This window comes from Convolutriloba macropyga, chromosome 7 (genome assembly GCF_964194025.1).
Source record: "Convolutriloba macropyga chromosome 7, txConMacr16.3, whole genome shotgun sequence".
NCBI classification, from domain to species: Eukaryota; Metazoa; Xenacoelomorpha; order Acoela; family Convolutidae; genus Convolutriloba; species Convolutriloba macropyga.
In genome coordinates, this window is record NC_134474.1 from 37769905 (window position 1) to 37786395 (window position 16491).

A 16491-nucleotide genomic window follows, 5' to 3' on the forward strand; every position below is an offset into this window, starting at 1 on the left:
AGACTTGCTGAGCCAGCAGTTCAAAGAATGAAGTGGACTATTTAATACGAGTCCAAATATGAGTGTATCATTTGCAGTGTTTCTACAGCGGGCCTTGAGGACCCAAAAAAAACGCTTAAAAAGGCGAAATGGTGGAACTACTGCTGTGACAGAAAATAATACTTCACGCGGGCACAGATTTTGATTTGTGTGAAGCATCTATCTTCAAAGCGGCGAGCAAATCACCAACAGATCCAGCTTCATTCATTATCTGCAATAACATCAACACCTCATTCATTCAGCCGGACAATTCGAACAAGACATTGCACATTCAGTGACAACCAAATTGAGCAGGTGGATCCTGATTACTTCAAGATAGAATCTATTGATCAGTGATTCACTGATCAACAAGCTGAGAGCATTGAGGATACAGATATGGCATCACCCATTATCACTGGTGATTTTCCAGTAGCTCATGAAGCTACACTTCTGGTGCCACACGAATATCAAGCAGACAAAGAAAAAACAGAATGATTCGGAGAAGTTTTCCCTATAAGATTGCTTATAAAAGGAGGTAGGATATGATGTATCGAGAAGTTTGTTTTCTCGAAGACAGAACTCTTTTATATTGCAGTTTTTACCTGATTTTGGTGGAGTAATGTTGAAAAAGTTCTGCTGAAAGTCTATTAGTGTGCAGAAACCATAAGTTTTTTATAGTAATTTCGTGCTACACACCATTAGTGCTCATCATAAACGAACCCGCCGTTCCTCCTAGTAGGTATCAATAACTCGTTCTTAGGTTGGGAGAACATTGTGTCAAGTTCAAAAAACATAACTAGTACTTGCCCCATTATGCATGGGTTAAAACCTCTTCATACTTAAGGGGTAAGTTTATACGTATTAGGTAATCTTTATCTAGACCGACTTGTATTTTTTAATACTGATACGAATAATTATACCGGGTAAATTTTGCATATTTAGGCCGTTTAAAAGAATGTGTAGATGTGAAAATTAACATCAATGGCAAAGTTATGGTCATGGAATACCCAATGGCAGACATGGAGATTATCTGCTACAATCTCCGTAGTGCCTCTTATTTTCTCAAAATTGACTTATCAGACGTATATTATCAAATTGAGCTGCACGAGATGTAATTAAATCTACTCTCAAAAAACTCAATGGTGTTTAATACGAAGTTGGGTCATGTAGAACCACAAATGAGCAGTTCGAGAAACAATTGCTTGCTGTCAAAAATCCACTAAGTCAGAAAAATTTCACCATTAACGAAAAGAAATCCAGCTCAAACCAGTCTTAATCGTTGGATTTCTCAGTTATTCTATCATTAAAGAAGATAAGTACCCGATCCTAAACATTTTGTGAAAATCAAAATACAAACCCTTCGTCAAAGGTTGAAAAACTTAAATTTTTTGTAGGTTTCGCTAATTTTTATGGACGAATGATACTAGATTTGGCTAAAATGATGCTATTGTCAAACGAGTTCTCACCAGATATAATTAGAGTGGAAAAAGAGGAGCAGAAGGTTTTGCAAACATCGAAAATGAGGTATGTGCTAACCCAGTGATTCAGCCGTACAGCTTGAAAGAAGAAGCAACAGGCGGAGTCCTCTCACAAGGAGGACATATCCTATAATCTACGTTTCCAGGACACTGTCACAAGCTGAACGGAACTACTCCAATGTAGAACGGGAGGCTCTTGCAATTGCTTTTGTGGTCACACGATTGGAACGATTTTTGATGATCCACTTCAACGACCGACCAGAAACCTCTCAAATCTCTCCGCATAGGACAAAAAAACCCCAAAATTACATCAGCATGATATATACACGAGATGGGCAATAGCACTTATGGTATTCGATTCAGAATTGAAATTTACACCTGTAGCGCAAACTTCCTATTCTGATGCCTTGAGCAGACTAGATTGGGAGGACGATGATGCAAGTGATCAATTCTGCTTTTGCTTTGGACAATATATTTTTTGTACAATCCAATTTTTACCCAGTCATACATCAGAACTGAGCTAAAAGCGAATCAACTTTTCCAAGATGTCATCAAAAGAATAGAAATTGGCAACAGGAGACAATGCTCTGAAGCAGAAAAAGGTCTCGAGCAACTCTGATTTTAACCTTGTCAAAAATGTCATAATCTTATTTCTCTGTTTTGCTTTTCACCTGAGAAAAATGGCATTAGTTTGTTGCATGCAAAATGAATCAACTGCAGAAAACAATGGGATGCTTTCGCGATCCCAAACAACAGCAAGGACTTCGAGAGCACGGTGCCACAAGACATGAATTGAAAATTTAGAACAAGAATGCATGGGCAAAATGTCAGCAAAAGTTTTGTTGTTCGTGATAGGAGTTATCTTTTTTGAAATTTTTACATTATACGATTTGAATAACTTGCAAGTTTTGTCCATAATGTTTAGAGGGTGCTATAGAGCGGAAATTTTTGTCAAATGTTTATTATGAACGGTTTTGTGATAGGTCGAGAAGCTTAGATTTTCTCAAACTAAGAACTTGTATGTAAAGCAAACTTTCTTACCTGATATTAGTTAAGTAATGCTGAATAATATTGTCCATTTTCAACCAAATTTTTGTTTCTCTTTTGATCATAACCAAAACTTATCGGTGTACAAAAACAACAATTTTGTCTGATAAATTCAAACTAATCACCATTATTGTTAATCATGGACCAACTCGCCGATTCGCACAGGGGATATCAATGACACGTTAGTGTCTTGGGAGAAGAATAATAAGTGCAAAAAAACTGCACTAGTACTTGCCATATAAAGTTTTTGGAACAGTTGTTTTACAGAGCAATTTTGATTTTTTAATAAGTTTCGGTCTTTTAACTGCAATTTCTGCTTTCAACTCCTCACGAACGTCAAATTTTGGTCAGGGTCTTTTGTTCTTAGTTCTCTGTTTTTTGAACCTAGGAAAAAGTCATTTGTTTCTTGAACAAAAAAGAATCAACTACAGAAAACAGTGGGATGAGTTCTCGATCACAAATAACAGCAATGATTTCAGGAGCACGCTACAAGACTTAAATTGAAATTTTAGAACCAATATGCATAGGCGAACTTTCAGCAAACGTTTTGTTATTTGTGATAGGAGTTATCTTTTTTGACATTTTTACATTGTGCGATATAATCAACTTGCAAGGTTTGTCCATAGCGTTAAAAGGATGCTATAGCACAGAAAATTTTGCCAAACGTTTTTAACGAACGGTGTTGTGATAGGTCGAGTCTTTTATATAAAGCAAACTTTCTTACCTGATTGATGTTAGTTAAGTAATATCGAATTTTAGTGTCTACTTTCAGCCAAACTTTTCCTTCAATTTTGGTCATGCCACAAGCTTATCAGTGTACAAAAACAATAAGTTTGTCTGATAAATTCAATCTAACCACACTTATTGATAATCATGAACCGACTCGCCGGTCCTCACAGTGGATTTCGATGACACGTTCTCAGTTTGGGAGAAGAATAATGTGTTAAGTGCAAAACAAACTGCACTAGTACTTTAGTACTTGCGATATAAAGCAATTGGTGAAACTTCTTCAACCTTACATTTTTACATTATACGATTTGAATAACTTGCAAGTTTTGTCCATAATGTTTAGAGGGTGCTATTGAGCGGAAATTTTTGCCAAATGTTTATTATGAACGGTTTTGTGATAGGTCGAGAAGCTTAGATTTTCTCAAACTAAGAACTTGTATGTAAAGCAAACTTTCTTACCTGATATTAGTTAAGTAATGCTGAATAATATTGTCCATTTTCAACCAAATTTTTGTTTCTCTTTTGATCATAACCAAAATTTATCGGTGTACAAAAACAATAATTTTGTCTGATAAATTCAAATTAATCACCATTATTGTTAATCATGGACCAACTCGCCGATCCGCACAGGGGATATCAATGACACGTTAGTGTCTTGGGAGAAGAATAATAAGTGCAAAAAAACTGCACTAGTACTTGCCATATAAAGTTTTTGGAACAGTTGTTTTACAGAGCAATTTTGATTTTTTAATAAGTTTCGGTCTTTTAACTGCAATTTCTGCTTTCAACTCCTCTCGAACGTCAAATTTTGGTCAGGGTCTTTTGTTCTTAGTTCTCTGTTTTTTGAACCTCGGAAAAAGTCATTTGTTTCTTGAACAAAAAAGAATCTACTACAGAAAACAGTGGGATGAGTTCTCGATCACAAATAACAGCAATGATTTCAGGAGCACGCTACAAGACTTAAATTGAAATTTTAGAACCAATATGCATAGGCGAACTTTCAGCAAACGTTTTGTTATTTGTGATAGGAGTTATCTTTTTTGACATTTTTACATTGTGCGGTATAATCAACTTGCAAGGTTTGTCCATAGCGTTAAAAGGATGCTATAGCACAGAAAATTTTGCCAAATGTTTTTAACGAACGGTGTTGTGATAGGTCGAGTCTTTTATATAAAGCAAACTTTCTTACCTGATTGATGTTAGTTAAGTAATATCGAATTTTAGTGTCTACTTTCAGCCAAACTTTTCCGTCAATTTTGGTCATGCCACAAGCTTATCAGTGTACAAAAACAATAAGTTTGTCTGATAAATTCAATCTAACCACACTTATTGATAATCATGAACCGACTCGCCGGTCCTCACAGTGGATTTCGATGACACGTTCTCAGTTTGGGAGAAGAATAATGTGTTAAGTGCAAAACAAACTGCACTAGTACTTTAGTACTTGCGATATAAAGCAATTGGTGAAACTTCTTCAACCTTAAGGCGTAAATTAATCTGTATCAGCTAATCTTTATCTAGACGGATCTGTTCATTTTAATATTGATACGACTATAAACACCTGTTAAATTTTGTGTATTTCGGTTATTTTCAATTCAATATTACAAACAATTGAAATAAATTAAATATTAACCCTCTTTGTAATTCTCTTTTCTTGCCTAAGAATGTTTTCCTGCAAACAGATAGATTTCAAAAGAAAACTTTTGCTGCAGGTTTCCGTTCAATTTCTGCACACTTTAAGACTGGTCTTAGATTTTGAGGTTCGTAATATAAAATAAATAAAACTGCATCTACTACATTAGTAAAAGGTGCAAATGATGTATTTATAACTACGCAGAATAAATCTTAACATGGTCAGATTTATTCAAGAGTATCTCGGAGAAATTGTTTGAAGTGGTCTCCATGTATCCCGTACCAGTTATCGCACTCTTTGGTAGAAACTGGAATTGGTTCTTCGCCTCCACAAAGCACTGTGCTCACGCCAGTCCTCGAACATGAGTATTTCAAAAGGTTAGTGTCATTCTGGGGCAAATGAGCAAACAGTTTAGCATCGAGACAATTCCAATAGAAGTTTAATAATGTCTCGAAAGCTTTTTTGTCATATGAGTGTTCGAGAATTTCCGATATTTCGAACTGTTTCTGAAGCAATCTGAACAACCAGCGAATGTCAATAATTTGGCTTGATGATAATACGCACATGTCGGTAATAAATTCAACGAAATAACGAGGCAGAAATCTTTCCGATCCCCAGTAACTTTCACTCAGCCAGTTAAAAAAATGTTTATAAACTGATTCAGGGTAATGTACAATATATCTCACTGGATCAAAACTGTGTGCAGTGTACAGTTCATAATCATCAACGCTAAAATCAAGCTCAAATTGGCTGTTACTTTCCGTAAAAATTGGAAATCTTTGAAGAATATTGTTTTCTATGTCGCGAAGAACAACTGCAAATTGGGGCTCAAACGACCTTTTAGGGTCAGGACATTCTGATTTCGATGCATTAGTTAAGGGGCAGAAATACATGTAAGAGAAATTCATTGTGGTGTCATTTATGGAAATTTTTAAAACCGGAATATCGTCTGCTAGGAGCCAAAATCTCATAAATTCTGTGGCATTCACGTCTGAAAATGGGCATTTTGTCAGTTCCTCCATCACAAAAATGGAACTAAGTGACTGATACGGGTAATTTTTGAGAACTATGCCCAAACATCTCATCAGTGAGTCATTCATTGCCATATTGAGCATAGCAGCTGCAACACTTCCTAACGTGTACAATTGTTCAACTCTAGTAAAACTATTCGCATCGTTGATTGCCAAGTTGGACTCAACGTGTTGAACAATCTTGAAATAGGTGTACTTGTTGAGAGGGAGTTTCGTGTGTTGGTCAGAGGTTAGCATGTTGTTAGATATCAATTCAAGAACCATTTGGTCCGCAAAATATGTAGTCAAACCCTCATTGATCCAGAAATTTGACCACCAGTCACAAACCACTATGCCTCCGATGCACTGATGCACTAACTCGTGGACAAGAGTGGGTATCAATTTTGAAGGACTTTTGGTCAACAAATAGGTATGCATAAATATGAGTCCTGTATTTTCCATACCTAAGTATTGATGCTTGAAGAAGGCAATGTCCAATTTTGAAGACATTTGCCAGGGAACTTCAAACTCAGTTTCAAGTCTCGGTAGAATATACTCAATGGCAGCAGAAAACACAGAGCTGTGGCCGTTTGCCTTCCAATAACACAAGTAAGAACTAGGAATAAAGACTCGAATAGGCATAGATCGATGTTTAAAATTGAGGACTTCAGTGTATTCTGACATATTCAACACAGCAAATGCTACTAAATACGAAGGAATTGGTTTTGCCTCAACAAATCTAAAGATTCCATTCACGGCTTCCTCGGATGATGAAAGTTGACGTTCGTTACTAAAAGCAGAAAAATCTGAGCCCAATTCACTGATGTCGAGGTCCAGTGAAAACACTGTCCTGAATTTGGGTTCATCGAAGGTAGGGAAGACAGTTCTAGCAAGCGAAGGCTGAAAATGACTGGCAATGCCATCAATAATGTCGTTATTCAAAAGCCAGTAAGCTCCTTTCAAATCCATGTCACTACCTGGACCATTGATGCAACTTTCGAAATGGACTTCTAGCGTGAACTTATCCAGATTATGAGTCTGTTCCAAGGGAATCTTTATAGATATTTGTTCAAAATCTGGTAGGAATTCAAAGCTTGCGTTACTCGTTTTGTGTTCATAAGTAATGAAGCAATTTGAAACGGTCAAGTTCATCAAATTTAGTCTGACGGAATCGACTTCATTGTTGTTGGTAGTTTTTTCTATTTCAATTTTTGTCTTTCCTAAAAACTGGCTGCTATTTGGGTCGTATCTCAGTGATATTTGTTGGCTGACTGGATTGAAATGATCCGGCAGGCGGAACGGGTTGCCCCTCAATGGGTTGCGATCATTAACGGGACTTGCCATTAGTTCCCAGCTTAATGAAATAAAGACAAGAATGCAAAAATCGTTCATCATCACAGCGCACTGCAAAAGTTTAATGTCGAATGAAAATCTAAAAATAATGAATTATAAAAGCATTTGGTCTCAAACTGAATGTTTGATAACCAAAGCCAAATCCGCTTAATTAATAAGACGGTTATCCTTCTGAGGGGCGAGGGGGGTTAAAAACTTAGGAATGCCACAAATATTCAATTTGTTACATTATTTGTTATCTTGTTTGCTTTTGTCATCAGAGAGAATAATTCTTAGAAAGTTGTTTCTCTGACGAAGGGAATGCGATTGCCAAAAGATGTTTCGAGGTGTGACATAACATGACGTGAGTATTTTTCACCCTCTCATTAAATTAGTCAGATGCTTAATACCCGGGGTACTTAAATACAGATAAGATAGGATTTCTCTGTTCGAATACTTGAATGGATTTAGTGATGACAAAATGTTAGTTAAGTTTGCTTTAAAATGTCAGACATCGCGAGAATTTTAGCTACTGATTTTTTTCAAGTGATGGTCCCACTTAGAAAGGAACTTTACTGTATTTTCAACTTGTTTGTTAACATCTGATTGGATCAGTTTTTTGTGGACTAAGAGGTCACGTTAAGAAAAAAGTACGACACCGAGTTTGGGCAAATAGAAAAATTATTACAGTCCTTTTCTTCACTCTATATGCGATGCACTAGAGCACTTATAGTTCAATAAAATTCTAATTACCCGTGGAAAATTTTAAAATCAAATCAAATTTGGCGACATCGTGTAATATGATAGACAAACAAGGAGGATCGGTGATGTGCGTACGCACATAATGTTCCGACCACGCTCATCAACATTCTTGACTTATTTGCTACCCAATGAGCAAGAGATAGAAGACGTCCAAAAACATACATATCGTTCAATAAACAACCATTGAAATACAATAATGCCACGCTAGAGGGCCGACAAAAGTTGTTGATAACAGGACTACTAGAAAGGACAATAATACAAATCAAACAACAAACTTTATTTACGACCGAAACTTGATGTCAACAATAAAAAAGACATAACAAAATCAAACTCGCATCAGATAAAATCCAAAACAGAACAACTTAACCGATACTTCATTAGAAAAAATTTGGGACCTGTCCTCAATGCGACTGGTTAACAGGTCGGCAAAAAGAGAAAAAAGAACAAATAGGTGCGAAGTAAAAAAAGTACGTTTCCATTTTTGAAAACAATTAATTTCATAGTTTTTAATGTCATTAGATATCAACTGAAATCACTAAATTGTTCATTTATATCTACATAGGAAGCAATTAAGACATGTCATTATCCAATGTTGGATTGCGCAAAATGTTGGATCAAAGGCATTGGTATCAACTATTATTGTTATAATTTTCAAAAAAACTAGAAATCCTTTGAAATGTACTAATATGTAAAAATCTAACATTTTAAATCTCACTGTAACAGTGATAACAATGCAGAAAAATAAATATTTGATGCTAAAAAGAGATTAAACTACAGCTCACTAGAAAAAGTTTGTAACCTGTGTTTACGTATACTGAGCTACAAATCGGCCGAAAAAATAATTTAAAAAGACGAAGCTGAGAGACCCAAAAATATTTTTGAAACGAAATGTTTTCAAAAAGTCATAACAAACTTAGGATTACCACAAAAAGCGATGGACTAAGTTTCGACACCTCGGGAAGTCAAATAATGAGACTAAATTATGAGACCAGTTAAAACAAATACACAAAAAATCCAAAACTTCAAATAATTTTACGACATGACAATGTTAAAGGCACGCTGATTATAAGATGATACCTGCGAGAACTGTAAGTTGTCATTTTCCCTTAATATTAATATCAAGGAGTCTTCTTCATGAAAAGACTACTTAGACATGACAACAAACAAATTCAAATATTGAACCAAATATTTATTTGATTCTTCAATACAATCGTTTTTGTCTCATTTTACAATAATTCATTTTACCGTGGATGTTGGAGATGTCTTCGACTCACCTTTTTGTCTGCAAACACTACTTAAGTATTTGGCTAAGGTCTCAATTAGAACTGCCCCCTGGTTACATAACAATTTAGCTTATAAAATTATGTTCGACCGGCCACTTTACCAAATGCCAACAAACGAGTTTCTCTTTGATTTGATTGTTAATAATGATTATCAATTGTTCAAAGCCAGGTGTGTAAGGCTTATTACACCATCTTATTGTAAAGCAAATGACGTTAACCTTCGCATGAATGGTGAACAAAAGTGACAAATGAACAGTTCTGATAAGTAGCCCTTAGGTCAAACCCGCATTTGAGACAAAGTTGACTTTTAGTCTAATGTATGTTCAAATGAACTGCAATGTAAAATACAACTAAATCTCTAAAAAACTGATTTTTGAAGCATGTCATGCGCATTTAGTTGAGTTTTGTGATCACGAATAATGACCATCAGATGCAGCTCAATTCTCGGCGAGGGTCAAGATTTTGCAACAGATTTTTTGAAAAAGTAATTTCAAATAAAAACCGGGAGGACAAAGTTTCGGAAAGGACGCAAAAGACAGTTTAAGTCTAGAAAACTATCTAGAAAAAATAGAACTTTAACAAGGAGGCTCGTTAATGTGCGTTCGCACATGATGTTCGGCCCGAGCTCATCTTCATTCTTGAATTAATTGTCAACCAATTGAAGAGATAACAATAATAGATGTTTGAGTTTAAAAAAATTGTTACAAAACATTACTTTTAAATGAATTACATAATGCCATGCTTTCTTACAGCGCCAATGACATCTGGCATTAAACAGACTACGAGACAAAAAAAACAAACAACAAAATTAGCAAAAACCAAAATTTCACGGCAAAAACCAAACATCTATATTTAAAAGCGCCGAGTAATAACCTCAAAATGCAATCAGATAAAACCTTAAATACCCAAATTTAGTTTTTCCTAACTATACAGCAGATGGATGTTTTCCTTGATGAGACAAAGTAACAAGTCGACAAAGAGAAGACAAAATGAGGTTAAAATCAAAAACCAACCAACGTTTTTTAAATCAAATAATTTTAAAAGTCTAAAGAAACCTTTAGCTTATAACGAAATAATTCTCGACAAATTTACTATAAAGTCATTTTGACACCAATGGGACATGTCTTTGGTTAGACTAAGCCATAGGATTGGACTAAAAACGGAGAAATTCTCAAAAAATTAAGAACAATTTGCAAGAACACAAATTATTGAAGCCATTAAAATCATTGGGTATTATCTGAATATAATGTACTTTTATTTCAGTTTTATTTATACTAATTTAGCTAAAATTATACTGGAAGAATAAATAAGTTCATTTGGGCCACGTTTGAAAATCATTGGGATCTTTTATTACCGGAAAGTGCTGAAAGAAGAGAAAAAGAAACACAAGTACACCACTCACAAAACTTTTATGAAAACGCATATTGTCCACCAAATCAGTTACGAAAAAAACAATAGACATGTTAATTTTAGAAATTTAAGGAATTGGATGGGACCTCTCAATGACGAGAATACGTTACAAGTTAACGAAAAGAACAACAAAAACTGAAAAAATCGAAAAATCTTGAAAATTTATAATATCCTAAACTTTAAAACTATTCACTATGAACTGACTGCTTCGGGTAACATATTTAATATAATCGTCAATTACAGGTTTATATGACTGTTCATTATTTACAGGTTTATATGACTGTTTTTGCCAGGAAAAGGCAAAAACAGCAAGTTCAAAAAAATTAAACGAGAAAAAAGTCGGAGCCAATAGAGATTGAACTTTTCAAAAAAAATTTTTGTCTTGTCAATTAGTTTTTAAACAGCAATGGGATTGGTTTTAATGTTACAAAATGACTTGAAAAACAACAAATATAAACAATTATATTAAAACCACGAAGTTTTTTTTTTTTAGAAAACCCTTAGTATCAAATCCATTAATTTCAATAGCATTCAAGGGAATTAAATAAGCATGCTATCTTCTGCCTCGTCGAAAAGGCAATGATATCTTTCATTTACAGGTCGTGGATAACTCATCACAATAAGTCGTAGGGCAATGAAAAATACATTGAACCAACTACATTTTTGAGAAAACCTGTAGTATCAGTGTCATAGAAATCAATTGCATTCAACGGAAGCCATTATATACGCTAAATTGTGCCTCGATGATACGACAAGGATGTTTGTAATTCAAATATCATCAAAAAGACATTACAACATGTCATTGACTATGAAAACATCAACAAATACAGGCTAAGTCCAAAAATTCAGTAGGAAAGAGCGAGAAGAAATTATCGAAGCCAGTTAAACCATAAGCTTTTCTCTGCAAACTCTTTCTACGGTCCATTGATCGTCTTTTCCAAGCCAATGGGAACTATCAATATTAAGATAATGGAATAACATTTCAAAATGGACTAAAATTACGAAAAAAAATCCAAAAATTGAAAAAAAAATTACGAAAACTCGTGCATCGAAGTCAAAAACCAATAGTCAGGAGATAAAACCGCCTACTAGATAAATTTTTGTTGAAGTGGAAAGGAAAAGGGTTCTGTCATTACTGAGACTGACTTACAGTTCACGAAATTAAGCTTACGGCTGGTCTATGTTAAAAAAAAATCAAAAAAATATTATTAAAGTCCTAACAGCCATTAAATTCAATAGCTTTCAACGGAACTGAATGAATACGTTACATTATGCCTCGATGTGATGCCCAGGATGTTCGTCATGCATAGCCAATCAATAAGACATCACAGTGAGTCTTATGACTATGGAAACAACAACAAATACAGGCGAAAACCCAAAATTCTTCATAAAAGTGCGAAAAGAAAGCGTTGAAGCCATTTAAATCATAACTCTTTTTCTCTGAAACTTTATCTGAGATCCATTGAACGTCTTTGCAGAGACAAAGGGAACCATCAATATTAGGATAACGTAAAAGGATTTCAAAAGGAGCCAAAAATACGAAAAAAAATCAAAAAATTAAATAAAAATTATGAAAACTCGTGCATCGAAGTCAAAAAACCAATAGTTAGAAGATCAAATCGCCAACTGGATTAATGTTTGGTGAAGTAGAAAGGAGAGGAATTCTGTCATTACTGAGACTGTCTGACGATTCGCAAAAATAAGGTTAAGATTGATTTATGCTAAAAAAGTCAAAAAACAATTATTAATGTCTTAACAGGCATTCAATTTAATAGCTTTCAATGGAAGTCAATAAATGCGCTCAGTTATGCCTCGTTGTGAGGACCAGGATGTTTGTCATGCATAGGCAAACAAGAAGACATCACAATAGGTCTTATGACTATGAAAACAACAACAAATACAGGCAAAATCAAAAATTCTGTAGAAAAGTGCGAAAAGAAAGTGTTGAAGCCAATTAAACAATGTTCTTTTTCTCTGAAAATTTTGTCTACGATTTATTGAACGTCTTCGTTAAAACAATGGGAGCCACCAATTTTAGGATAACGTGAAAAGACTTCAAAAGGAACCAATAATATTAAATGTCAAAATTTAAGAAAAAAATTGAAATCTTGTGGCCTTGAAGTCATATAACCAATAGTTAGAAAAAACCGCCAACCAGATCATTTTGGTTGAAAAAAAAGAAAGTAGCTCTGTTGTTACTGAGACTGACTAACAATTCACAAAAATGTGATTAAGATTGATTGATGCTCAAAGAAAAATTAAAAAAGTATTATTATTGTCTTAACAGACTTTCAATTCAATAGCTTTCAACGGAAGTCAATAAATGCACTCAGTTATGACAGGATATGAGTACAACAATGTTCTTCATGCATTGGTATTCAAAAAAACATCACAATATGTCACATGACTATGAAGAAAACAACAAATACAGGCAAAAACCCAAATTTCTGTTGAAAAGTGCGAGAAGAAAGTGCCGAAGCCATTTAAACGATAAGTTTTTCTCTGAAAAATTTGCTATGATCCAATGAATTTGTTTTTAGGCAATGGGAGCCATTAATATTAGGATAACAGGATAAGGTTTCAAAAGTAACCAAAAATACGAAAAGTACAAAAATTAAAGAAAAATTGAAATCTTGTGGCATTGAAGTCATATAACCAATAGTTAGAAGACAAAACCACCAACTAGATAAATTTTTGTTGAAGAAGAAAGTAAAGGGGTTTTTGTTCATTACTGAGATTGATTTACAGTTCACGAAGATAAGCTTAAGACTAATTCAAATTTTAAAAAAATAAAAAAAAATTATTCAAAAAGTCCTAACAGCCATTAAATTCAACAGATTTCAACGGAAGGCAATAAATACCGCTCAGTTATGCCTCGATGTGAGTACCAGAATGTTTTTCAAGCATAGGTAATCAATAAGACATCACAGTGGGTCTTATGACTATGAAAACAACAACAATTACAGGCGAAAACCCAAAATTCTTTAAAAAAGTGCGAGAAGAAAGCGTTGAAGCTATTTAAATCATAATTCTTTTTCTCTGAAACTTTATCTGAGATCCATTGAACGTCTTCGCAGAGACAAAGGGAGCCATCAATATTAGGATAACGTAAAAGGATTTCAAAAGGAGCCAAAAATACGAAAAAAAAATCAAAAAAATAAATAAAAATTATGAAAACTCGTGCATCGAAGTCAAAAAACCAATAGTTAGAAGATCTAACCGCCAGCTGGATTAATTTTTGTTGAAATAAGAGGAGAGGGATTCTGTCATTACTGAGACTGTCTGACGATTCACAAAAATAAAGTTAAGATTGATTTATGCTAAAAAAAGTCAAAAATCTATTATTAATTCCTTAACAGGCTTTCAATTCAATAGCTTTCAATGGAAGTCAATAAATGCGCTCAGCTTTGCCTCGTTGTGAGGACTAGGATGTTTGTCATGCATAGGCAAACAAGAAGACATCACAATAGATCTCATGACTATGAAAACAACAACAATTACAGGCAAAAACCAAAAATTTTGTAGAAAAGTGCGAGAAGAATGTGTTGAAGCCATTTAAACAATGTTCTTTTTCTCTGAAAATTTTTACTTCGATTTATCGAATGTCTTGTTTCAAACAATGGGAGCCACCAATTTTAGGATAACGTGAAAAGATTTCAAAAGAAACCAATAATACTAAATGTCAAAAATTAAGAAAAAAATTGAAATCTTTTGGTTTTGAAGTCATATAACCAATAGTTAGAAAAAACCGCCAACCAGATTATTTTGGTTGAAAAAAAAGAAAGTAGCTCTGTTGTTACTGAGGCTGACTAACAATTCACAAAAATGTGATTTAGATTGATTTACGCTCAAAGAAAAATTAAAAAAGTATTATTAATGTCTTAACAGCCTTTCAGTTCAATAGCTTTCAACGGAAGTCAATAAATGCACTCAGTTACGCCAGGATATGAGTACAACGATGTTCTTTATGCATAGGTAATCAAAAAAACATCACAATATGTCACATGACTATGAAGAAAACAACAAATACAGGCAAAAACCCAAATTTCGGTTGAAAAGTGCGAGAAGAAAGTGTCGAAGCCATTTAAACGATAAGTTTTTCTCTGAAAAATTAGCTATGATCCAATGAATTTGTTTTCTTAGCCAATGAGAGCCATTAATATTAGGATAACAGGATAAGGTTTCAAAAGTAACCAAAAATACGAAATGTACAAAAAATTAAAGAAAAATTGAAATCTTGTGGCATTGAAGTCATATAACCAATAGTTAGAAGATAAAACCACCAGCTAGATAAATTTTCGTTGAAGTAGAAAATAAAGGGGTTTTGTCATTACTGAGACTGGTTTTCATTTCACGAAGATAAGCTTGAGACTAATTTAAATTTTAAAAAAATAAAAAAAAATTACTAAAAAAGTCCTAACAGCCATTAAATTCAACAGATTTCAACGGAAGTCAATAAATACCGCTCAGTTATGCCTCGATGTGAGGACCAGAATGCTTTCTATGCATAAGTAATCAATAAGACATCACAATAAATTTTATGACTATAAAAACAATCACGAATACAGGCGAAAACCAAAATTTTGTGAAAACGCATTTAGTCCACCAAATCAGTTACGACAAAAAATCAGTAGACATGTTAATGTTGAGAATAAGTTACAAGTTGACGAAAAAAACAACAAAAACTGAAAATATTGCAAAATCCACAAAAATCTTGAAAATGATTAATATTCTAAACTTTAAGGCTACTCACTATAAATTGACTGTTTCTGGTAACATATTTAATTTTATCGTCAATTACAAATTTGTGAGACCGCTCAGCGTTTTTCGGCAACCTAATGAATAAAGGAAAAGTCAAAAACAGCAAGCTCAAAACAATTAAACGAGAAAAGCGTCGACGCCATTAGAGAAAGAACTTTTCAGTAAAAAGTTTTCTATTGTCAATGAATTTTCAAACAGCAATGGGATTGGTTTTAATGTTACAAAATGACTTGAAAAACAACAAATATAAACAATTATATTAAAACCATGAAATGTTTGAGAAAACCCTTAGTAACAAAGCCATTAAATTCAATAGCTTTCAACGGAATTAAATAAACACGCTATCTGCCTTGACGAGAAAGCAATGATGTCTTTCATTTACAGGTCATCGATAACTCATCACAATAAGACGTTATGGCAACGAAAAATACATTAAAACCAAAAAATTTTTGAGCAAACCGGTAGCCTCATCGTCATAAAATTCAATTGCTCTCAATGGAAGCCATTAAATACGCTAAATTTTGCTTCGATGTGTCGACAAGGATGTTTGTAAATCAAAAGTAATCAATAAGACATTACAACACGCGATTGACTAAGTAAACAACAACAAATACAGTCAAATACAAAAATTCAGTAGAAGAGTGGGAGAAGAAAGTGTCGAAGCCATTTAAACCATAAGCTTTTCTCTGAAAACTCTTTCTCCCATCCATTGAACGTCTTCTTTAAGCCAATGGGAACTATCAAAAATTTTTGAGAAAACCGGTAGCCTCATCGTCATAAAATTCAATTGCTCTCAATGGAAGCCATTAAATACGCTAAATTTTGCTTCGATGTGTCGGCAAGGATGTTTGTAAATCAAAAGTAATCAATAAGACATTACAACACGCGATTGACTAAGTAAACAACAACAAATACAGTCAAAATACAAAAATTCAGTAGAAGAGTGGGAGAAGAAAGTGTCGAAGCCATTTAAACCATAAGCTTTTCTCTGAAAACTCTTTCTCCCATCCATTGAACGTCTTCTTTAA

General features: G+C 33.9%; 1 protein-coding gene across 1 annotated transcript; it reads right to left on the reverse strand.

Moving 5' to 3' along the window:
• Positions 1 to 5042: 5042 nt before the first annotated feature.
• LOC142342256 (leucyl-cystinyl aminopeptidase-like) lies at positions 5043 to 7351 on the reverse strand. The gene has a single exon (XM_075393530.1). It carries the CDS (start codon positions 7308 to 7310, stop codon positions 5133 to 5135), a length of 2178 nt encoding a protein of 725 aa, XP_075249645.1. The 5' UTR covers positions 7311 to 7351; the 3' UTR covers positions 5043 to 5132.
• Positions 7352 to 16491: the final 9140 nt, after the last annotated feature.

Excerpts from the sequence above, each read along its gene's own strand:
- LOC142342256 (XM_075393530.1), bottom strand. The coding sequence starts at position 7,310 with ATGATGAACGATTTTTGCATTCTTGTCTTTATTTCATTAAGCTGGGAA.